Source organism: Notolepis coatsorum, assembly GCF_963971535.1.
Source record: "Notolepis coatsorum genome assembly, chromosome: 13".
NCBI classification, from domain to species: Eukaryota; Metazoa; Chordata; class Actinopteri; order Aulopiformes; family Paralepididae; genus Notolepis; species Notolepis coatsorum.
This window is the reverse complement of record NC_140177.1, coordinates 116251154-116277453: the sequence shown is the minus strand read 5'-3', so window position 1 is coordinate 116277453 and position 26300 is coordinate 116251154. Positions and strand designations below refer to the sequence as shown.

The 26300-nt window shown below is 45.9% G+C and overlaps 1 protein-coding gene across 1 annotated transcript in view; it reads right to left on the bottom strand.

The window, feature by feature from the left end:
• Positions 1-26300, bottom strand: part of dnaaf11 (dynein axonemal assembly factor 11) — a gene marked incomplete at both ends in the record, with an annotated part of 129479 nt that overhangs the window by 85801 nt on the left and 17378 nt on the right. The window contains 1 exon segment of the mRNA XM_084327779.1: positions 14486-14650. Coding sequence (XP_084183905.1) covers positions 14486-14650 — 165 coding nt within the window.

The window sequence follows — 26300 nt, the reverse complement described above, 5'->3', positions numbered from 1 at the left end:
ATGTGTAAGATTATAACTGTTTGTTGGTTTCATTAAACATATACGTGAATTAAGTTAAAAAATATATATGTATTAAAAAAAAAATTATATATATTTTTTTCACCCACAAGTAATACACGATCACTCGAGTATAGCATGCGATCAATCGATCTGGATTTTTCTTTAAAATGCCCATTCCTAATACCTTTATGTATAATGTGTGTTATTAGTATTATCATTATGCTTAGAATCCTCTATGAAAATCTCTACCCATCCATCTTGTCCGTATGGTTTTTCTCTCCATAAAGGCCGACTTTATGTCAACGTTTTCTTTCCCCCCCCCTAATTGAACACTAACATATCATGGGTTGGATGTCTGCTGTTTTCTCAGAGGAGAGAGAGGAGAAATAAGCATTACAGCAGCCTCTCCTGACTGACTTCATCATGGAATCCACTTCCGGAGCGAGGATTTCATCCCTCCTGACAAATAAAGTTTGCCTCAAGTCACTGCATCATGACAACCGACAGTAAAAAGAAATGGAGCCGACGCGTCACCCTGACTTTCTGCTCGGACAGCATTGGGTTATCTTGATATGGATGGGACAGCATAGGGTAGTGTTCTCTTGATATGGATGGGACGTAAGTTGTACTTTAGTAAACCTGCTAAAGTGTACTATTTTGGAAAGCGAAAGTAACCATATATATTTAAGCACATCTTAAGTGTAACTTTTAACATACTAAGTAGAACTAAAGGGGTTTCGATTTAACACAACTTTTGTATACTTTCTGAATAGATACACATGATACTTTCAGAAAATATCTATTATTTGGGAATGCGTGTTATACAAGGATGTCAGACATAGCTGTAGTATTATGATTCAATAAAGTCATGTAACCAAAGCCAGTGATGTAAGAGACGTCATCGCTTCAAATTAAGGTTGATGTTGTAGTGACACACTGTGGTGAAACTGGTGAACTACACTATTATTACACAAACATCTCACTGGTGTTTAAAGATGATCCACAGCATATAGACTAATAGACTAATGTTGCTTCTCAGTGGTACCTGTACGTCTATAGACTAATGTTGCTTCAAGTTCTCAGTGGTACGTCTATAGACTAATGTTGCTTCTCAGTGGTACGTCTATAGACCAATGTTGTTTATAAGTGGTACTTCTATAGACTAATGTTGTTTATAAGTGGTACGTCTATAGACTAATGTTGTTTATAAGTGGTACGTCTATAGACGAATGTTGTTTCTCAGTGGTCTTTCTATAGACTAATGTTGCTTCTCAGTGGTACGTCTATAGACTAATGTTGTTCATCAGTGGTACTTATATAGACTAATGTTGTTTATCAGTGATACGTCTAGACTAATGTTTCTTCTCAATGGTACTTCTATAGACTAATGTTTATCAGTGGTACAGTGGTCAAATCCAATCAAATCCATTGTTGAAGTTGTCATTTGAAGCATCATTAATGGTCAAATCCATTTCTCCACACAAGAAACTGAACTTCAGCTGGCCGTAAACAGATTTTTTGTTTGTTGCCTTTCAACACCTCAAATAGAAATGAAAGACACCTGCATTTTCAAACGACCACCTCTGCTAGCAAGCATTCACAACGTTCATTTTGTGACACACTACGACACAGTAGTGGTGGGCCTGATCTCTGCCAACGACGAGAGGGCCTACCTGGAAGAGGTAAAGGTTCTAGCAGGATGGTGTCAAGAGCACAGCCTCTCCCTGAACGTCAGCAAAACAAAAGAGATGATCGTGGACTTTAGGAGGTCGGGGGTCAGGGACTACAGCCCCCTCAGCATCGACGGGGCACCGGTTGAGAGAGTGAACAGTTTTAAGTACCTCGGAGTCCACATATCCGAGGACTTGACATGGACCACACACATTGACAGTGTTATCAAGAAGGCACAACAACGCCTCTACTTCCTTAGGCGCCTAAAGAAGTTCCATGTGAGTCCGAAAATCCTTAAAGGATAACTCCAACATTTTGGGAAATTAGCTTATTTAACATCTTCCCTGGAGTTAGACAAGAAGATACATACCTTTTTTGTCTCTGTGCGTGCATTTAGCTTAGGGAACAGACGCTCCGTTAGCATAGCTTAGCTTCATCACTTGAAGTGAGGCAGGACAGTACCCCGACGTTCCCTACAGGTTTGTTGATATTCTCATTCCTTCAAAGGATCTGAACCCTATTGAAGTTTATGGATACCATGACTTAAAATCCTCTTACCTTGACGATTAAAAGCCTCCCCAATTTAGAAAACAGTAATCCAATGGCTGGTATTGATAATATACTACTAACTAGTGGACGCTCGGAGCTAACCGGAGCTAACGCAGAACAGGATGTGTAAAGCAAATATAATGACTTCCTTTCTGGGGTTTTCAAAATAAAAGTGCGACGTTTATAGCAGCGGAAAACGTTTATTTTGTACATTATCTAACGTTAACACGAACCTAAACTAACTTTAGGTTAGTTGTAACGTTAGTTTAGGTTCGTGTTAACGTTAGATAATGTACAAAATAAACGTTTTCCGCTGCTATAGACGTCGCTCTTTTATTTTGAAACCCCCCAGAAAGGAAGTCATTGCTCTCGTTATCTGCTTGAGTGTCCGGTTGCTGGTTAGCTCCGTTAGCGTGCAGTATATCAATACCAGCCATTGGATTACTGTTTTCTAAATTGGGGAGGCTTTTAATCGTCAAGGTAAGAGGATTTTAAGTCATGGTATCCATAAACTTCAATAGGGTTCAGATCCTTTGAAGGAATGAGAATATCAACAAACCTGTAGGGAACGTCGGGGTACTGTCCTGCCTCACTTCCAGTGATGAAGCTAAGCTATGCTAACGGAGCGTCTGTTCCCTAAGCTAAATGCACGCACAGAGACAAAAAAGGTATGCATCTTCTTGTCTAACTCCAGGGAAGATGTTAAATAAGCTAATTTCCCAAAATGTTGGAGTTATCCTTTAAGAACTTCTTAGCACTGCACAAGACCGTAGCAGACTACAGAGAGTGGCCCGTTCAGCCGAACGCACAATTGGAGGGGGGCTTCCCACTCTCCAAGGCATTTACAACAAGCGCTGCATGGGGAAGGCTAAGAGAATAATCAGAGACCCCAGCCACCCAAACAACTGCCTCTTTGAACTGCTGCGGTCAGGCAAGCGATACCGGAGTCTCATGGCAAGCACAGAGAGACTCAGAAGGAGCTTCTATCCCAGGGCCCAGGAGTTCAAAACTTTTAATCCCTATTGATTGATTGAACATTTGAATTAACAGATTGCAGAATGGGTAAAATACAGTACAGCTCATTTCCACACAATTGTTAAGGGGATGCAGACCAGAGAAAGACTTTCGTCTTGTTTACATCAGGGTCCCCCATTTTCAATTCATAATGAGTTGAAATGAATGAATACAAAATTGATCCAATCAGATAGGGATTACAACTTTTGAACTCCTGGGCCCAGGCCATCAGGATGCTCAATGAACAATAACACTATGTAACAAACTATCAAATACACCCACAGCACACACACCCACACACTCACTTTAAATGGAAAACTCACTGTAGCACCCACTTTACTCACTTAACACACTTTATGTTATTGGTAGGAGATCTGAACATCACCTCTTACCTCATTGCACCTCACCACCACAAGGTGGCACCACAAGCTAAGCTATTGTATATTGTATATCTCATTTATATTGTATATTGTTGTAACTCAGTTACCTTATCTACTGCATTGTATATATATATATATACTGTATATATGTATATTGAACACTTGTTTTGTTTACACTTGCTTACGTACTTGACTTTCTATTTTATACTTATATTATACTATCTTTATTTTACCTAGCACACTCTCAGGAGCAAAACAGAAAGAAGCATTTCATACAAAGTATTCTGTATTTCTGTATGACAACTAATAAAGAAACTTGAACTTGAAACTTCTCTTCCGCTGCATTGCCTATAGCGTTTTATTTAGGGCTGTCAGGCGATTAAAAAAATGTATCTAATTAATTACAGGATTTGTAATTAATTAATCGAATTAATCGCATTTTAATCGCATAACCATTTTATGCCTGATATTCTATATTCTATAATCATATTTCAAGTTGCATGTGTCCGGATGGCAGAATTCAGTACTGTATCTACAAAACCTTCTGTTTAATCATCTTCCATCTATTAATTTGCTTAGATTTTTCAGGTCTGGTCAATTTGAGAATAGTGTTATTCACAGTCAAAGATAAAAAAAAATGTATTGATATTCTCATTTGGTTCATTACAATTTACTCAAGCCTAGTAACACACAGTATTTCTGACACTGGGAATACATTCCCTGAGATCCATAGATGTCCCTAGAATCAGATACCAAGAACATGCAAATGGACCATATAAAAAGAAGTCTGTAAATGTGTATTCTACGTTCTTATGGAATGAATGAGATAAAAAAAAAAAAAATTTAAAGTTGTAATTAATTTTGAGTTCATTTTCATAACGCGATAATTAGCTGTGTAATTAATTCATCTAATTAACGCGATAAACTGACAGCCCTAGTTTTATTGGCAGGGGGGAAAAAAGGGAATTTGGAATTGTTTGTGCCGACAGCTGTACTTGTTGTAGATGGTTGCTTCTGCTGCTTTCTGTGGCAAAAGAGTTTGGCCCACATTCGTGTGTGCATTTCCCAGTTCGCCGGTCTCCCCAATACAGTAGGTAAGTGGTAAATGGTGCGTTTATATAGCAGCTTTTATCCAACGCGCTTTACAATTTTGTTCCTCACATTTTACCCATTCACTCACACATTCACACCGATGGCGGAGGCAACCATGCAAGGTTCCATCCTGCTCATCGGGAGCAATTAGGGGTTAAGTGTCTTGCTCAAGGACACATTGACACGCTGCCCGGGAGGAGTGGGAATCGAACCGGGAACCTTCCGACTACCAGGCGACCGCCCTACCTCCTGATTGTCGCCCCTAGAAGGTGTCATAACCTGTGCTGCTTTGGGGTTTCCATCCTTCCTGCTTTCTTCTTCTCCTTTGTGCTCAAAGGCAATTTGATCCATGTGTACCTCATGCACAACATTGATAGCGGTCCTGTCATAATCACGGCGAGAGCCTTCTTCACTCCTCCTCATCCTCCCCCCACATTCACCACGGAAGCCCCACACCTTCTTCACTCATCCTCTCCCACATTAGCAACGGAAGCCTCACACCCATATATGGGCAGCACCCCTTCACTCACTGTCAAGCTCCTCACTCAACACGGCTGTACCCAGTGGCGGCCGCCCATAGGGGGCGCTAGGGCGCCGCCCCCCCTGGTAAAGAGAGCAGGAGAAGAAGAAAATGTTTAATTTTTATTTTAGACCCCTAAAAATAAAATAAACATGTTTAAAATGAATAATATTTACTCATTTTAAGTATGTTTGTGTTTCAAATGCACAATAACGTTAATATATCAAATATAAATCATTGTTTTGTGATTCACATGACGTCACTGTCTGATATGATATAGAGTACCTCTAAAGCTGGGCGAGACGTAGCGCGCACACAGTGGGCGTGCACTGGTATCATCGCTGTATCATCGCAGCCAATTAAATAGGTCAAGCAAATACATTTCGCCTATCAGTGCATTCAAATATGATGTAATATGATGGAATCGGAGCGCGTTTTCTAGCGCTCCAAGCAAGCAGGGTCCTTCCTGATGTGTTGTCACTCCCCCGGTCCGGAGAGTTTGCTAGGTTACTAGTAGCTACCATGGAGCATGAAGGCAGGACATTACAACCTCGAATGCAGGTAAATCCCTCAAAATAATACCTTTTGAGATATGAACACTGGAGTGGAAGAGTTTCGACCTCATCAGCCTGATATCTCCTCAGTTCAGAAACAATCAACAGACAGAAGAAGGATATACTCTGTCGTTTTCTAGCTGGTGGTACTTGTGGTGGCTAACAAGAAGCTATATGGCTAGCTGGATGCAGCTACCAGCTACCCATGGTATGGACTGTTACTGGAGTTTCTTTTTGAGTGGATTTAAAAAAAAAAGTGGATTATGGCTTGTTGTGGACAGCTGAATATCTCGCCCCATTCAACTCTTGTGATGGTAAGTCTATGTATGTCTTGTAACGATAGCTGGGATTCCACGTCATGCTGTGTATGTGTGTGTGAGAGAGAGAAAGAGAGAGATAGAGGGGGATACTAATTAATTTCGCCGCGGGGGGGGGCATAATCACCCGGGACAATATAATGGTAACTTGTTTAAAATGACAAGATATACATCTGTGAGTATTATTGGACGGATCTGAATACGGGCGTGGGAGAGAGAGAGAGCGAGAGAGCGAGAGAGAGAGAGAGAACTGGGCGTGCGTGTTTGTGTAGGCGCTATTGGAAACGTGGCTGCATTGACTGTGATCATATATTGATTGATGGCAATGGTGATAGTTGTACTCTACCTACTTAAATATTCGTACCTTGTGGTTTCGCCAAAGCTCTGACGTGCACAGTAGGCTACTCAGTGTGTGGTTTCGCCAATGCGTGCCTCTGTACATGTTTGCAAAATGTTTGGTATAGCGCCCCCCCTGGAGAAGAATTCACCAGCCGCCACTGGCTGTACCTCATCCCCTGATTCACACGCTGCCAGGCACCTCACTCTACACAGCTGTACCTCATCCCCTGATCAGCAAGACACTACATCTACCGCCAGATTCTGACCAGACCTCGTTGTGGTGTTGTTCTAGTTACCTAGGACCTCCGCTCCAGTGCACCTCGCTGCCTGGACATCTCGTGCTGCACAAGGTGTCATGGTTCAGGGATCATGCTCGAACAATGTGAACAGTGTTTTTCTGCCGCCCTCTGGTGGCCAAACGCAGCAACTCCAGATCCTGGACTCTCTGTGGCATTCAAGTCTAGGTTTGCTGGATTTCTTTAATGCTTTGTTGTGTTCTCTGTTCATGTTGTGTGGTGCGTTTTAGCTTGTGTTCGTTTATCTTTTCATGTTCCTTTTAAAGGTTCATCTCCTTTTACATATGTATTCTCTAAGTGTTAATAATTTACATGTGCCCCTTTAAGGCTTATCCCTTTTTCACATGTTTTTATTGGTGTTAACTCTTTTACATATGTATTTGCTAAGTGTTAATACTTTACATGTGTCCCTTTAAGGCTTTCCCTTTGCACTTGTTTTTATTGGTGTTAACATCTTTACATATGTTCCTTAAGGATTGTTTCTTTTAGATATTCCTTTACACTTGTTTTTATCAATGATGCGAGTTGTTTTACTATCCTGTGTTCCTCAGCCTGTTGCCAGCTGGCACTTGTTAGTAATCACAGGGCAGTATATAGACCTGCCAGTTCCCCTCATTGATTGTCACACCATTGCCCTGTTTCAGTGTATTGTTATCACAGTTGATTTTGGTCACTTACTCACCTTTGTCACCGTATTCCCCGTGAGTCCGTTCCTCTCTTAAGTTCTTATTTTTCCAGCATTGCTGAGTATTGTTTTCGGGTTTGCAGTTCGCTTTTGTTAAGTAACTTTTGATACCGTTTGTAATCATTGTTGCTTGCTGACTGCTTAGTAAAAGCCTGTTCACTTCAGTACGTCATCTCAGTCTCTTCTCTCTGCTCGGGTTACCTGCATTTGGGATCTCCTCTCCTAACCCACAACGAAACCATCTCACAAGGAGTACTCAGTCCTGCTCTCTCTCAACACAGACGCCTTACCTCTCGGGTCTGCTCACGGGTCCTGCGCTAGAATGGGCAACCGCTCTCCACTTCAGTAATTCCCCCCTCTGCTGTTCATACTCTGCATATATTGACGACATGCGCAAAGTCTTCGACCACCCTCCGGGGGGTTCGGATAGAACTGCCGGTTTGTTCACAATCCGCCAAGGAAATCACAGTGTGAGCGAATATGCAATTGAATTCCATATCCTGGCAGCAGGTTCCGATTGGGGTGACACGCCATTACGAGGGGCTTTTCGCCAAGGCCTGAGCAACATTCTAAAAGATGAATTGGCATCTAAAGAAAAGCCGGATTCCCTAGACAAGTTAATTTATTTAACCAGAGAACTGGAGACGCGCCTTCGCGAACGTCGCCGAGAAAATGCTAGCAGTGCTCGCTCTCCATTGTCCAGCTCACCTCACTCTCCCCGCGCTGTCCATGCCGAACATTTTTCCTCTGAGCCCATGGACCTAGACCGCTCTCGCCTCCCCCCGGCGAACGCCGTCACAGACTCGCAACGGGGGCATGTTTGTACTGCGGTCAACTCGGCCACTCCATTGCTTCATGTTCGATTCGCCCAAACGACAGGGCTCGGCAGTGACGCTGGGCGCCTGTTCGAGCCTTGACATTGCTCCCAACTTCGGTCCAAATATGCAATTCAGTGCCACGCTGTGTCACAATGGACAGTCACTCCCGCTGTCCGCACTGGTCGACTCAGGCGCTGACGAGAACCTCATCGACGCTGGGGTAGTTTCCCTTAGCCCCTGTATTGACTACCGGGGTCTCAACAACATCACGATCAAGAACCCCCTGCCATTGATTAACTCTGCTTTTGAACCCCTGCAAGGTGCCACCATTTTCACGAAGCTGGACCTCAGGAATGCCACCTTGTCCGTGTCCGGGAGGGGGACGAATGGAAGACGGCCTTTAAGACCCCGCTCGGTCACTTCGAGTACAAGGTAATGCCCTTTGGGCTGACCAACGCCCCTGCTGTCTTCCAGGCCCTTGTCAATGACGTTCTCCGTGATGTCCTTAACCGCTGTTTGTTTATTTGGATGACACTGATTTTTTCCCACTCTATGGAGGAGCACGTCCAGCATGTCCACCGGGTCCTCCAACGCCTACTGGAGAACAAGCTGTTCGTCAAGGCGGAGACGTGTGAGTTCCACGTCTCCTCCATTGGGTTCCTCGGCTACATTATCCGGATCCGGGCGGACCCCGAGAAGATCAAGGCGGTGTCCGACTGGCCCCAGCCCACCAACGTCAAGCAGCTCCAACGCTTCCTGGGGTTTGCTAACTTCTACCGCCGTTTCATCAGGGACTACAGCCGGGTCGCTGCACCCCTTACCCAACTCACCTCGCCCTCCGTGCCCTTCATCTGGTCTGACAAGGTGGACTCCGCCTTCGCCGAGCTGCGCCGGCACTTCACCTCCGCGCTCATCCTCGTCCAGCCGGACGCGTCCCGCCAGTTCGTGGTGGAGGTAGACGCCTCTAGTACCGGAGTGGGGGCGGTCCTCTACCAACGCTCCGCTCTCGACCAGAGACTGCACCCCTGCGCCTTCTTCTCTCACCGCCTGACCCCAGCAGAGGTCAACTACGATATTGGAAACCTGGAGCTCCTGGCAGTCAAGCTGGCCCTGGAGGAATGGAGGCACTGGCTGGAGGGCTCAGAGATCCCATTCCTGGTCTGGACGGACCATAAGAACCTTGCCTACGTCCAAGCGCCTGAACTCCCGCCAGGCCCGCTGGGGGCGCTGTTTTTCACCAGGTTCAATTTCACCCTGACCTACAGGCTAAAGGCTCCAAGAACACCAAGCCAGACGCCCTCTCCCGGCAGTTTGTCCCCGAAGGGGGTCCCGCACACCCTGACACCATCCTCTCCTCCTCCTGCTTGGTGGCCTCCGCCACCTGGTAGATCCAGTCTATCGTCCGGGAGGCTCAGCGCGTCCAGCCTGATCCAGGTAACGGCCCACCTAACCGGCTTTTTGTCCCCGACCTTGTCCGCTCCCAGGTGCTCCAGTGGGTCCACGCCTCCCGGTTCGCCTGTCATCCTGGGATCGACCATACCCTGTCCCTGCTGAGGTAGCACTTCTGGTGGGTCTCCATGAGGGAGCAAAAAATGGAGTAGGGACCGCAAGCGTTTTGTGCGTTATACAACTTGTGCATATAAAAATTAAAACAACGATTTTCCTCGAGTGCGGTCCCTACTCCATTTTTTGCAACTTAATTAATGTTGGACTACGCACCTGTCTGTGCGCAGTGGTTACCCTTTTTATCCATGAGGGAGGACACCCGCGCCTTTGTCCTTGCATGCACCGTCCGTGCTCGTGGAAAGGCTTCCCACCGACCACCCGCCGGGCTCCTCCATCCGCTCCCTTTTCCCGGTCAGCCCTGGTCGCACTTCGTCACCGGTCTGGCCCCCTCACACGGTAACAATCATTCTCACTATTGTTGACCATTTTTCGAAGGCCGTGCACTTTGTTGCTCTCCCCAAACTCCACTCTGCTTCAAAGACCACGGACCTGATGGTGCTCCACGTCTTCCGCCTCCACGGGATCCCGGTGGACATCGTCTCCGACAGGGGCCCGCAATTAATCTCCCAAGTCTGGAAGGCCTTCTGTCGGGCCCTGGGGGCCACGGTCAGTCTCTCCTCCGGATACCACCCGCAGACCAACGGCCAGTCGGAGCGGGTCAACCAGGACATGGGGTCCCGCTGCGTGACGACCCGGGACCCCTCCGGCTGGAGTGCTTTCCTGCCGTGGATCGAGTAACCCACAACTCTGGTCAGTCCCCCTTCGAGTCCTCTCTGGGCTACCAACCCCCACTGTTCCCTGCACAGGAGGAGGAGATCGCTGTTCCCTCGGTGCAGGAACATCTTCGCCGCTGCAGGAGGATGGGAGGACACGAGGGCCGCGCTTCTCCGCTCCGCTGACCAGAACCGCTGCTTCGCCGACCGCCACCGGACCCCGGCCCCCGACTATCAACCGGGTCAGATGGTTTGGCTCTCATCTCGGGACCTGCCACTCAAATCCGTTTCCCGGAAACTCACCCCCCATTTTGTTGGTCCCTACAAAATTGTCACTCAGTCGTCAAACTCCAGCTTCCCTCCCATATGCGAATTCACCCCTCTTTCCACGTCTCCCAGCTGAAACCGGTATATCGACTGGTTGGGCACCACTGATATAACCTATAATGAGTACCTTGATCACGGCATTATACCATATACATCCATTAATAAGACCTCATACATCCTACAAAACAACTACGTGGTGAGGCAGTAGGCAGAGAGAGAGTTGCGATATCTCAGATTCCTCACTAGCTCCCAGTGCACTTTAGGATTAATTTTAAAATTCTTTTATTTGCTTTTAAAGCTATTCATGACCTTGCTCCACCCTACCTCTCTGAGCTGTTGCAGGTCTATACACCTTCTCGCTCTCTCAGGTCAGCTGACCAGCTGCTCCTAGTAGTGCCTACAACTAGGCGTAAGCTCAGGGGGGACCGTGCCTTCTCCGTTGTCGCCCCCAAAATGTGGAATGAGCTGCCACTGCAGATTAGGCAGGCCTCATCACTGCCCCGTTTCAAAGGCCTCCTTAAGACCCACCTTTTCTCTCTGGCTTTCGACACCATGTAGCTTGTTGATTTTATGATCTTATTGTCTTACTGTGTTGTTGTTGTATCGTTTTGTTACTGTGTCCTTTGCTTTTAAATATTTTTTTTAAGTACTCTGATCTATTTAAATTTGTATTGCTGCCTATATTTACCTAATGTTTTTTTTCTCTGTTTTGGTACTCTTGTTTTTTTTTATCTATTTTTAGTGCTGCTAATAGTTTTTAATATGCTCCCTCTGTACAGCACTTTGTGCCCCTGTGGCTGTTAAAGCGCTTTATAAATAAAGTTGGATTGGATTGGATCGTGGAATCAGAATGGATCTTACCCAGGATAATACCTGCCGTGAAGGTACGGATGTTATTGACATTGGCCCATGACAGGATACCAGATGAAATATGACATGGACAATGGTGAATGGAAAACTCTCAACCATCAGAGTACCATGATATTCAAAAACAGGACACTCTTGATGATGGATGTAACAGTGTGATATCATTATATTGTAATAAAGAAACATCAACACAATGGTATTTGTCTGTATTTTATTATGACAAGAAATCAAGTCTACGCCTTACGTTCCTTCCCCTAGTTCTATTAGCAATCGGAACAGCGGGTGGGAACAAATCGTCAATATCAGTCGAATCGTCATCGTCGATATACACCACGCCCATAGCAGTAGAGGTTGTAGGTGCCATCACAGCAACAGGCAGCACATCTACATGAGAACGGAAAGAAGGACAACACGATGTACTCAGTCCCATGTCCACGTCATAGACCCATCTGCTCTCCCGGTTGTAGGGCTTCACGGTACCACATATTAGACGGGGAGGTACATACCAATATGCTTTCCTATATGGCAAATTATGCTTCTTATGTCCATGACTCTTCTTCATGGATTTTCCCTCTGTAATGGCTATCGGTGTCAGACCCAGATTCATCACGATACGAACAGTCCTTAGGTACATCGTATTTTATCCTGACCTTTTCGATCCGTTGAACTTCCTCCATGTCGGTGGATTCATCCAGGTATGTGACGGTCACCCGTTCTGCCAATATTCCCAGGGCAGCCTCTACAGTCTTCTTCCCACAGAAGAACTTTGTATGTGTCCATTTGAAACGAGAAGGTAGAAGATGAAATTGTGACGCCCCATCTGTGTCGTCATCGGAGTCTGTATCGAGGGATTCCCATTTCCCTCCCCATTTACCCACTATCGGGATCCTCATGTCCATAGCCTTTTCTTTACGATCTGCCTCATTATCAGGAATATAGCTGAATAGATAGCAACAGAGGCGGTGTTCCTCTGTAGACTTTGACATGGCTGTGATTGTGATGAAATGTGCTCTTGATATGAAACTTATATAGGCCTTGTAGCGTCATTTCATTCATAAATCACAATCGGGTACAAACCTTGAGCTTCATGTTGGGTGCGTGTGACAAATAACACCATGTCATCAGTCAGACAGAGGGTGGCCACATCAGGACATGCCACTGCCACAAATTAGACAGAAGGGATCTACCACACCACAAATTACACCCTAGGAGAGAGGGCGGACACCTCATACCTATGGTCACAAAAGCCCCTGTATTGAAACCTAACTAGCTGCTTGTCGTATGGTTGTCATTGCAGATCCCCCACTTCCTCCCTCCAGCCAATCCTTCCTCCTGCCTCTCCACGTGTCCTTCCTCATCCCCCCTCCCTGTGCACGAGAGCGCGCGAGAGAGATAGAGAGAGTGAGAGAGAGAGGGAGGGGCCGGCCGGCCTGGGCCCAGCCCTCACCCTATCTATTGCCGGCCGGCCCCTCCCTCTCTCTCTCTATGAACACCCTGAAGAAGGCCATGTGTAGGCCGAAACATGTTGGTATTTTAAAACTTTCTAAATAATGTAAGCCAATTAATAAAGGCATTTTTAAATTGTAGAGCTGCCTTGGATCTCATCAAGATAGACGGCTCCTATCTTGAAAAAGTGGATTCATTTAAATACCTCGGTATCACGATCGATCCAGAACTCTCATTCAAACTTCACATTGAACTTACCATTAAAAAAAACATATGGCAGCTTGTGCTCACTTTATCCCTCAATCAATTGTTTCTCATTTGAAGTGAGGAAAAGAATAATCTCCCAAGTACTACTTCCCATTGTAGATTATGCTGATATTGTATATCTGAACACCACAGACACTAATCTCAAACCTCTCAATGTATTATATAACTCCCTATGTAGATTTGTGCTGAGGTGTCCATACAGAACACACCACTGCTCTCTGTATAGTTCACTTGATTGGCTGCAGCCTAAGGCAAGAAGGCAACTTCACTGGTACCTATTCCTTTTTAAATGTGTTCACTTTAACTGTCCTTACTTGAAACAGTCTCTGGAACCATATACATCACCATACCCGCTTAGACATTCACAACATCCCTATTTTACTGTTCCCAGAAGAATATTTTCTGAAGCTTGACGAAGGTCATTCCATTACAAAGCTCCATCTGACTGGAACAACCTTCCTCTCTCTCTCAGATCTGTTACCTCTCTTGGCCACTTCAAGACTTCACTGTATTCACATCTCGAAACTACCTGTTCATGCTTTTAACACTGCTTGCACATACGTTTATTTCTGACTTTGAGATAGGTCATTGTACTGTATACTTGACTTCTTTGTTTAAAATGAGTTGGTGAATGGGGGTGTGGGAGAGGGTGAGTAACTGTATCTGTACATGTGTGTATTATGTACTTGTACTGTATGTAATGTTTTACGTTTGTGCATAGGACCCCCTCTAAAATGAGATGCTGCATCTCAAGGGGTTATCCTTTAAATAAATTCTGAAATTCTGAAATTCTGCTCTCATTCTGCTCTCTCTCTATTTACTATTCCTCTCCTGTACTCTTTGCTGCTTTCATTTGAAATGTTAATTTGTGATGATTTTATTTAATTTCATTTTTTTCAAAGATATCTTGGGGCATTTTGTGCTTTATTGTGGATAGGACAGTCAGAGAGAGAAATTGGGTGAAGAGCTGGACATGCAACACATGTCCTGGGCCGGATTCAAACCCAGGACGTTGCGATTACGCAGCATGCGTCTTAACGTGGTGTGCCACCGGGGAGCGCTTGATGATTTTATTTCCGTCCCTTGATTGTATTTAAGTACATGTATGAGACGAGCAGACTCACTGTTCCTGTGCCCTGCTCCTGTTCTCCAGGTGGTGGTGAGCCTCCAGGCGGGACTCAGGGGTGAAGGCACACGGTGTCTCCCAGAAGTCCTTCTCCTGCTCCTCAGCGGACCGTGTCTCTGTGTCCTCTGTCTTCTGGTTCTCCTTATCATCCCGGCTCTCTGGACTACAGTTCAAAACAAACAAACAACAAAAAACTGTCAAAACGCCATGGAATCACTGGGTCTATTTCAATGGTTTCATGTCTAGGTGTGTTACTAGACATCGGGGTTCTCCCCAGGATTTTGTGACAAGGTGGTGCTGCCTAATTTATGCAAATGCCATGTCGTCAGCTTGTGACTGCAACTTGTTCTTGTTCGCGGACGACTCAGCCCTGCTGGTCTCCGACAAGAACAAGTTGCAGGTTGAAAAAACCCTCAGCTCAGAACTCGGCAGAATCTGCACCTGGCTCGCTGATAACAAACTATCCTTACACCTGGGTAAAACAGAGTCCATTCTCTTTGGATCAAATAACAAACTCAGCAAGACCGACGGCTTCTCAGTTACAGTGGGTGACAATATTGTCACAAGGAAAGATGAAATTACATACCTGGGCCCTCTTTTATCAACGTTGCGTACGCACAGATATACCCGGCGCCCGGTGGTAGAATATGAATATTGCAACGCGGAAATAAGCTTCTGTGCATTAGTTTCAACACTGGCGTGTTCTGTATGAACCGTAATTCATTATAGTTCATTGTAAAATAGCGACAGTAGTGTAATTATTGTCAAACCCTATAAATATAGCATTTGGAATAGGTCTTTCTCTCCGAATGAATGCAGCATGGTTTATATATAGCGTTATCGGGTGCACTGACTGCGCTCGCGGGGAACTGTTTTCAGAGATAGCAGATAGGGATGAATGAATGAATGAATGAATGAGGGGCAGTCTAATTGCAGAGAGAACATAATATTAACTAGAGTCCGCTACCCGAGACACCTCCTTGATTTGTACCGCAATTTGGGACCCAAATTGGAGCTATAAGCTTATAGCCGTTTCCGTGCTTATTGAGAAGGGTCCAGCTGCAGAGCCGGAGAGCAACGCTCTCAGGGCCAAGATAGCACTTATACTATTTTGAGAGAGACAGCAGAGAGACAGACAGCAGAGAGACAGACAGACACTGTTCCACAGTGTGTGTGTGTGTGTGACTACTAGTCTCCTAGTATAGACTCACCCCCCCCCCTCTGGACCACCTCCTAGTAGAGACTGTACGACTGCGAGGAGGAGGGGGAATTGCAACCACCGCAAGCAAAACTTTCACTGCAGTACACGGCTGTAACCAGAAAAGTCAAGTCATTAATCCTCATCTTCTTCCTAGAGAAGTCTCTACTAGGAGGTGGCTCAGAGGGGGGGGGGGGGGGTCTCTACTAGGAGGTGGTCCAGAGGGAGGGGGGGGTGTGAGTCTCTACTAGGAGGTGGTCCACAGGGGGGGGGTCTCTACTAGGTGGTACAGAGGGGGGGGGGGGGGGGTCTCTACTAGGAGGTGGTCCAGAGGGAGGGGGGGGTGTGAGTCTCTACTAGGAGGTGGTCCACAGGGGGGGGGTCTCTACTAGGTGGTACAGAGGGGGGGGGGGGGGGTCTCTACTAGGAGGTGGTCCAGAGGGGGGGAGTCTCTACTAGGTGGCTCAGAGGGGGGGGGGGGGGGTCTCTACTAGGAGGTGGTCCAGAGGGAGGGGGGGGTGTGAGTCTCTACTAGGAGGTGGTCCACAGGGGGGGGGTCTCTACTAGGTGGTACAGAGGGGGGGGGGGGGGGTCTCTACTAGGAGGTGGTCCAGAGGGGGGGGGGAGTCTCTACTAGGAGACTAGTAGTCACACACATGCGCACACACACACACTGTGGAACAGTGTCTATCTATCTATCTGTCTGTATGTCTGTCTGTCTCTCTGCTGTCTGTCTCTCTGCTGTCTCTCTCAAAATAGTATAAGTGCTATCTTGGCCCTGAGAGCGTTGCTCTCCGGCTCTGCAGCTGGACCCTTCTCAAATCAGCACGAAAAAAGCTATAAGCTTATAAAACGATTTAATATGCTAAACTTCGTTTTAAATTCTTTAATTCACATTTGTTTATTTCATAAAGATTTTCCCGACATAATGCTACCTGCCCCGACCAGATCTGTGACTCTGTTGCGATACAGATGAATGATCTACTCAGAATAGTATAAGTGGCTATCTTTTATGCTGTAGATCACTGCTGGTACGTGCGTGCAGGACCTTTATTTCAGCGGGGACTGTACGTGTTTATTTGACGTTACTGTACAATATATGTGTGTATTAAAAGACAGAGCTGTCTTTTATTGTAATATAATAATTATTCATATAAAAAATTATAATAATAATCTATAGGCTACCTAATACCGACATCAAAATAGATTGTATGCCTCTACGAATCATATTAGTCTGGTCAGTTTAGGCATAATGGCTGCAAAAAATTATTAACATTTGAGCCAATGTTTTTCTGTTCATTTAGGGCCTGATAAACAAAAAAATTCAAGGAGCCCAAAAAATTTGCTAGGCGAAGTCCCTGAAACGGCCACGCCCACTTTTTAGGCCTGGCATTTTGTATCTCGGCTCCTGAAGGTCACAGAGAGTTGATTTTGGGCTCAAAATTGCGGAAACACCACATTTATATTAGTGTTGTGAACAAACATATGCCCTAAAACCTTTACTTTTTCAGATATTTGTGAAAAATCACTGCCATTCCGCCACGGCCGAAATACGAAACCGCTCTGGGTGTATCGCGTATCATGGGAGAAGAGTTTTCTCATTCATACTTTGCTTTTATGGGTGGGCTGCACCTTGAGAAGGTTTCTCTGGTCTGTGTTGGCCAGTTGATAAAAGGAACTGTCCTGGATACCAGCTTAACCTCAGCTAATCTGAACATCACTGGTCTGACAACTGCTGTATGTGATGTGAATTCCATAAAGAAGGCTAGATACTGCATTCAAATCCTGGCTGTGGTCCTGGCCAATAAGAGAGATGAGACATTCCAGGCAAAACATCTAAAGGACAACAGTTTGATTTGGAGCAATTGGGTGGCCAATGAAAACAGCCCCATGTTTCACTACTGGACCAATGTCGTTGAAGCAATCAAGAAGGATCTTATCTTCATCAGATACTTTCGGGAGGCCAACTTCATCATGATGGTCAGTGGACTTGAGCAGCTCATTCCTCTTTACTTTGCACTTGATCATACACACTATGCCAGATGGACATCAGTGTTTCTTCAGGATCTCATAGAGCTCAAATGGAGACACCCAGAGTTGTTCAAGGAATTTCTATCAGGCTCTTTCACAGTAAACACCAGAGGTAACCAATTTTCAAAGATTGTATGTGATCAAAAGCAGGAGCATAATATAAAGGTCATCAAGTCTGACACTGGATATGTCGATATCATCAATCGGGAAGATCAGGAATTCTTCAGGAAACTCGAACTTGCCCTACCCGAAATCCAGTGCTACCTAGCTGAGGTCGAAGGTCAAGATCTAGCACACGGACACAAAAATGCTGGAATCCTTCAAGGAAACGTTTTCAAGCCACACTCTCAAGGTGTATCAGGGGATCCTTACCAACCCCTTCAACCAAGCTCAGTTCATGAGGTTGAACTCATCCATTCCCTTCCCAGATGTGGTAACTAAAGATGCCAGCCTTGTTTTTACAGTTGGCAAAACACAGCATGACCAGTTTGTGCAGGAGCGATTTGTATATGCTCAGAAGGATGTTAGTGCGAAAATCTCCCGAAATGCCCTGAAACTCCCAAGTTCAGGTGCAAAAGTCCAGCTTGCTAGCCCTGCAATCAAGCCACGAGGCCTGCAGATAAAGAGAAGAGACAAGGAGGCTTTTTGGTGGTGAATTCACAGGTAAATCTAGTTGATATAATTTCAAAGTTATTCAATGTTTTAGACGCAGGCAACTTTCGTCTTACCAGGTTCTCGATACAGTGACGTTCAATTATTCATTTTATAAGTGAATTGATTTGACAGTGCTAATTTAGTTTTGGTAAAACTATTCATTTCAATCACAGGTTTACCAGAAGCCCTGTCAAGAAAGGATGGAGACATTTATCACAGCCAAAAGTCTCAAATCCTGAAGGACATCGGAGTACAAGTTCAATCTACAGCCTCAGAGGGACTTGTGATAGATCTATCTGTGCAAGTACAAATCCTGGCGAAGTCTCTCACCAAAGGCATGACATTCCGGGACTTTGTCTTCAAGGTGTTGAACAGCGTTGCCAAGATTGGTCATGAGAAGGGAGCAAATCGTATTGACATTGTGGCTGACCTCTACCAGACTATGAACATTAAGACTGCGACTAGGAATAATCGGGGGTCAGCAGGTAGTTCACAGATGGCCTTCAGCGAGAATGACACCGTGCCGGAATCTAAGCAATTCTTTGAAGGTTTTCTGTCTAATCAAGACAACAAGGTAGCCCTGAATTTAATGTTTGCCAGGATTGCTAAGGAACATGCATGGAACTGGAGCAAGGAGTTTAGCATCACCTACAGCAGGAAGATCCTTGCAAACGTTGGCGAAAATGTTGAGATCCAGCTTTATGACCGCATAGAGATGCTTGAGGAGGCTAACAACCGCATCATTTGCCATGAGATGGACATGCTAAACAAGGGGATCAAGTCAGTTACGGTTAGAACAGTCGACTCCAATGTAGTTGTCATCCTACTAGGGTTCACTACAAAGTTCCGGTCAGTATGTTGTGATTTGCAACTTCGTCGACTTTGCTGTTCCGGACAAATGCCAGTTCAACTCAATCACAGAAGCACACAAGAAGCTTGGTGGAGATGTGGCTGATGCCATGCCTGTGTTCCATTATTTCAGTGGCTGTGATTCTGTGAGCGCCTTCTTTGGCCAATCAAAGAATGCTCAATTCAAAGCCTGGATGAACCACAGTAAGTTGACAGAGTTCACTGCTGCATTGAGAGGACTAAGTTGCTGCCCTAGTATTGAGACTGTTAGGAACAGCATGGAAGTTATTGAACCCTGGGTAATGAGCTGGTACAACAAGGCTGGACTGTACGACTGTGCAAGTATAGATGGACTCAGATTCCAACTGTTCAAGCAGTCAGTTAAAGATGAGCTGCGAGACCTGCCCCCAAGACAGGATGCACTTCTACAGCATCTGTTGAGAGATACAGTCCAGGCAGGATGGCTGTGGGGGAACAGCCTTCTACAACTCCCTTGTCCCCCGGTTGTTGAATGGGGATGGACTACCGATGGGGAGAAACTCTTCGTCAAGTGGAGCACAGTTTCCGCAGGAGACACATTGTCTCAGGTAACAGTGGTGTGTAGCTGCAGATCTAATAAATGCACCTCATGTTCTTGTGCTGGCAGGGGGATGAAATGTCTCATTTATTGCAAGTGCCTCAGCAAGTGTTTGAATCCTGTGTGATGGGATGTGTGATGTGTTCAAATAAAGTTGTTTTGGGGGGCGGCTGGGTGGTGCAGTGGACATTGCACTTGTCACCAACGCAAGAGACACCGGGTTCGACTCCGGTTGTCGGCGTTGCCTCCGGCTTGGACCAGCCGTCATACTAACTCAATTGGCAGAGTTAGCGGGTGGAAGTCGATGGGTGGTAATCTGGACATTGTGGACAGCGACTCCTACAGGTCGGTTGGGGACGCCTGCACAGCAGAGACAGGAAATGGCGGGGGTAGAGTGAGCCTCCCACACGTTACACCTCGCCAATGAGAGTCCACGCTGGCAGGTGAAAAGATGTGACAGGCTGCCTCCTCATGTATCGGAGGGGACACGTGATGCAAGGCTTCTACCCTCCCTACAACCGGCCAGTGGGGGGCATATGCGAGCAACGTTCAAGACAGGAGAGGGAAGAATTGGCACAGTGGAATTGGGATGGAAAATAGAAAAAGCGGAGAAAAAGTGGATACAAATTTTTAGTTTTTTTGGACTTCAAGTGGTTTGCTTTGTTTCTTGGGTGGTTGTTGGGGTCCTCATCTTATAACAAAGCCTCAACCTAAACACTAGTATGCCCCATGAGTAGATTTAGAACTTTGGCCCAAACTAACTGCATGGCCTTCCATGAGCAGATTTGGCTGAAGTGGCTTGGGCGCTGATCAATTCAGAGATAAAAAAAGGTTTTTCATGAATATCTCAAAAAGTTAAGGTTTTAGGGCATATGTTTTTTTTCTTTATTGGACCCTAAATGAACAGAAAAACATTGGCTCAAATGTTAATCATGATTTGCAGCCTTGACCCCATATTTGCCCCAAACTGACCAGACTATATTAAACCATGCAGGTAGAAAATTGACGGATAGATATAATATCCGACATCACCGTGTACATCTGTCTGTCAGCCTGTCACGTATTTCTCCCATAACACGCTTTCGCTCGGTTTAGTCCATTTTTCCACATTCATGGGGGTGTTCATTACCGTATATGGTTAATTACGGGCGGTTCTATATGCAAATACTTAAAATCGTGCACGAGCGCGGAGCGTAGAACAAGTGGCATTTATCAACACAGAGTACTTGCCGGTGTGTGTGGGACACGCACGTGTGATAAATCCCGATTTTTTTTGTGCGTACACACATTCTAAATTCTGTGCTTACGAACGAAAGTAGAACACTTTCTAAGAACTGTTGATAAATGAGGGCCCTGGGGTCCATCCTAGAGGCAAATCTTTCCTGTGACAAAATGGCATCCAATGTAATCAAAAAAGTCAACCAACAAACTAGATTCTTGTACCGGATCTCCTCTCTGGTAAACAAGAATACCCTGAAGACTCTGGCAGGAGCACTCATTCAAGGGTACTACGAATATGCTTGCACCTCATGGTACCAAACCACCTCAAAGGCGCTAAAAACAAGATTACAAACATCACAAAACAAACTGGTCAGACTACTACTTGACCTTACTCCTAGAACCCACCTCACCCCTGCCCACTTTGACTACCTAGGATGGCTTAGAGTAGACGACAGAGTACAGCAACTTGCAATGGGCCTGGTCTACAAGATACACTACACCACACAGGTACCCATGTACATATCAAAATACTTCCCAAAGGTCAGCGAATACCACGCCCACAACACCAGAGGGAGTTCCACAAATCATGTGCAACCCAGATTTGGCACAAACAAGGGACTAAACACATTTCGCAATTATGCCACAACAATGTGGAACGCCCTACCCACAGCCGTAAAAAGATGTGAATCCCTACCCACCTTCAAACCCGCTCTCAGAGAGCACCTTTGTGCTACAATTGTGTGTATTGAGCCGTACTGTATTTTACCCATTCTGCAATCTGTTAAATAAAGTTCTCATTCATTCTGTGAATGTTATTAAAGGCGCTATATAAAACAAAGTTATTATTATAATTATTATAGAATTTATTATTAATAATAACCTTCACTAGAATATAATCTAATTATGAAATCAAATATAGGCCAGGGCTTTACAATTTAATAAAGAGATTAAATGGGATATAAACAGAATATAGCACAATATGATTATAATATTATTTCATTGTATATGGTATACATTTAATTTAGTTTCTATCCTATTTAATATATATTATTTATTAAGTTGTAAAGCCCTGGCCTATATCTGATTTAATAATTAGATTATAGTGAAGGAGAGGTCTTATTAATTAATTATTAATACATTTTTAATAATACCATAATAACTTCAGAATAATAATCACGACAGTGCATTACTGCTGATCAGCACCTATATCAGAAATAAATATTTACTGTATTGATCATCATCTCAGAACCAATCATTTGAAATGTCAGCTATAGCCTTATTTCTAAATCACGCGCTGCGAAGGCTATTGGCACTCGGCTTTATATTTCTTGAACAAGTTAGATACTGTTCATAACAAGATCTATTTTCTTTAGTATTCCGTTCATTTTGTATTGTATTTTGTGTACTTCGTAATGTATAGAGGAGTGCAAAATAATATAATCTTTATTGTCATTGTTGGTCCAACGAAATTGAGTTTAGAGCATCACCACATACAAACATACTGAATATAGCATGTATAAATAATAACATCAATAATATAATATCAATGTCCCAAGTGCAATAGTGCTAGTGCAAATGAATAGTATGACAGTCCAGTTGAGTTAATGGATGGAATGATTTCTTGATTTCTAATTTCTTTTCTTTTTTTGGACAGTGCTAAACTAAAGCGCGCTACATTTCGACACACACATTTCTGCCAAGAGCGCTGTCAGGGGGGCAGAGTGCAGACTGCTCGTGAGCTACACATATTGGGCGTGTCTGCGCTGGTATCTCATCGAGCAATGTGCTTTCGTGGATAGCTCGCAGACGCAGAGCAGGCTCCACGAATGCAATTTGCTTCGCGCAATCCATTCTCTGTGGATTCCGCCCTCAGTCTTAACTTAAGTAAGTTAAGCCTTTTTGCGTGGTAAAAACGGCTACAATTTGCAACACTTTTTGAATGAAGTCCTACCTACATTGGATTGGCTACTGTAGGCCTACACATTTATATAAAAAAAAAAAAAAAAAAAAAAAAAAACGTTTACTTGAAGTGTGCTCTGTGCAGCTGTATTATATAGGAAAATACAAATATTGGACCATCGGATCAGGACTCGTTATCGGCAGATAGTCAAGTTGTAACTGAGGGGTACAATTCCCTGACTGTATTAATAAGTATGGTATCATTAAACCACTACTGTCTTATGTACATTACTACTGGCCATACAGTACACAGGTATATGATATGAACACCTCCACAATGACACGGTTCCACAACAAATCTTGGTTAGAGTAATATTTATTAGCAGCAATGATAGTATATAACAATACTTTACGTAGGGTCGCGCTTATAAGGCGAAGAATGTGCGTGAGTAAATCAATAACGTAAGTCCATTATCATATTACGCAGGAGATAATGAATACCACCTGTATCTTAGGAATTATATCTATGGTACACTAGTAAGGCAGCGGGAGATAATAGTAGGGTCCCTCCGGTTGTAGGCCAGCAAGGGGAGAGGAAATGTTCGAATGCAAAGTCTGGATCACCGGGGAATCAATAAGCTCCAGCTACGGGAGACGGTACATTACTCCCTTGATCGGCAGACGAAAGCAGCAGCTATTCTCCGGTATGCGGTGCAGCATGGAAGAAAGCTAGCCAGCCTCAGGCGTCTTAGAGGCGGGCTCGACGATGCTCCTCACAGGGTAAATCCCACACAGTTGTGGGTGTAGACGGTTCTCCGCTCCATCAGATACAGGACCAAAGCAAATATAATCCAGCCGAAAAGGGCTATGTAGTCGTCGGGTAGGTTATCCAGTGTACATGTCCACACGGTCCTCGTCAAGGGCTCCTCGGGTGAAGGCGCCAGGTTAAGCTGCCCAGCCTGGATAAGCACACTAGCTGGTACGAGGAAACGTTGGTGATGCTGGTCACTATAGAACGGTAGCCGCACGATACACTATACATAAATAGACTATTACTGAATTAATAGAATAGGTCGAACTCGACGGTACAGCGTTAAACTCTGATACTTCAGCTATCAATTCGCACGCGGTCTCAATGCTCTATTTGGGGCCAAACGGGCCCTACTTCACCGCACGTTGTATCGTGGGTGAGGCTTCACTTGGGTAACTCGAACTACTTCTGTATTCACCTGCGCCATATTTATACGTTAGGCGAACAAACTAGTACCAGCCTTATTCCCGTCTCGTATTCTTGCGCAGAGCCGTTCATGTGCAGGCATGTCTTTGGCGGTGACTTTGAACTAGGCCTTGGGGGTATGGCAGTGGCGCCTAGGGGACCGCTGTCCAATAGGAGAACGAAATATTATGGTCTGTACTAGGTTAAAGGGATATTCCGTGTATATGTACAAAGAATACACAAGGGATATCAGACGATATACAAATATTATGCAATATATATAAAGTAGTAAATATATATATTCGGTTTAATCTGATCCTTCGTAACAGCCGCCTCCTAATTAGTCCCACCTAATTAGATAAGCAGAGACAGATTAACCGCACTGTCCACTACTCAATGTCCGTTGTGAGGAGTAGGGCAGTTCACAAAGTCAGTGGGTCATGGTCGTCATTAGGAGAGTCGGGGAGCCTTGGCAACTCTATCAGCCTCGCCACGGGTCGGGTGTATGTCCGCCTCTGGCCGAGCACTTCTGCCGCTCTGACCTTTCCGTCGGCACCAGTGATCACTTTGCTTACGCGGCCGGCCGGCCACGCAGCTCGGGGTAGTGACTGGTCTATGATCATGACGACTGGACGGGATGAAGGGGGGCTTAGGAGGAAGCGGGCCTGAGACTGCTTTGATCTGTGCTTGGCTGTGCCTCCTCCTCCTCCGTCTGTTTCTCTTGTTTGCTCTGTACCCCGTCTGAGGAGGGGCCGGTTCTGGCCGCCCCGTCAAGGAGTCGCTTGGGGTGCTGGGTTCGAAGTCAGCTACATCTGGAGCGCAGCTGAGGGGGGTGGAGTTCCGAACTCCCTCTTGTGCCCACGGTTCTCTCACAGGCCTCTCGCTTAATGTCAATAGCCTCTCAACGGGCTGTACGAGGGAGTGGCCGGTGTCGCTCGCCTTTGTGTGTAGGCAGCGTGTAGACGTGGGTTGACTGTCAAGTCCGTAGAGGGGGCCCTGGAGCGTCCACCCCAGTCGGGTCTGAACCGCGACTGGGCATCCTTTGGGTCCGATGTGGGCCGCCTCAATTGGGAGAATGAGGTCCGCGTGGTCGGAGCCGATGAGCAGGGTCGGTGTGGCGCCGTCGATAAGCGGTATAGGTAGTTGACGTAGGTGCACATACTTCGCCATCAGCTGTGGGATGGGGTAGGTGTACTGAGACAGGCCTATGTCGTGGCTGGTGAAGACGTTGGTTATACTATAATGCTTCTCGGGCTGGTCCACCGCTGCTATCTTGAAGGAGACCTTTTCACCTTTTATGGTCTTCTGGTCCCTTCTGATGGTGCGTATGGTCATGGTACCTTTGGCACCCCGCAGGCCCAACTGGGCTGCTGCGGAAGCGAGGAGGGGAGTCTTTTCAGACCCATCGTCCAGGACGGCGTAAGTGTCCAGGACCTTGTCCTCGTAGCTCAGGAGCACTCTGACCACTTTGATGAGCACTCGGGGGGGTCCCGCTATGCTGGTCAATGTGGAGCACTCATGTTGGTCGGTTGCTTTGGATCGTCTGGGGTGGTGCCGACTCGCGGTCGTCCGAGTAGCACCGTGACTCCCAGTGTCTGCTGTAGCAGTCGGAACAGTAGGGAGCGGTCTGGTGGATCTTTGGTACTGGTGCCACCGCCTCGGCCTGGTACATTACCGTGACGGGCCCACTCTGTTGTCCTGGCGGACGCCTGTTGATGTCATGCAGGACCTCCAGGTGGGCGCCGCCGCACCTGCCGCACTTCTTCTTCAAGCGGCACTCAGCTGCCATATGGCTGCGCGCGCAGCGGAAGCAGCGGCGGTGGTCCTTGATCCACTGACTCACCTCGTCCGTGGTCAGCTTCCCGAAAGTGTCGCATTGATACAGCCGATGTTCCCCTTCACAGTACTGGCATTCAATCTTCCACTCCTCTTTCGTCGAGGGGGTGTTGTGGTTCTTGTGCTGCGGTACTGATTCGGCTTGGTGCATAACAGTCACCGACCGGCGGTTATCATTTAATCCCCGAGGCCCTGGTCTTGGGCTTGGTCCACTCCATACGAACGTGTCCAGTCGTAAGCTGCTGACCTCCCTGGCGAGGAACTCAGACAGGTCTAGTAGGGATGCCTCTGGGCCGTTGGGGTCACGGTGGTCTCTCTGCCGCCGGAAACGC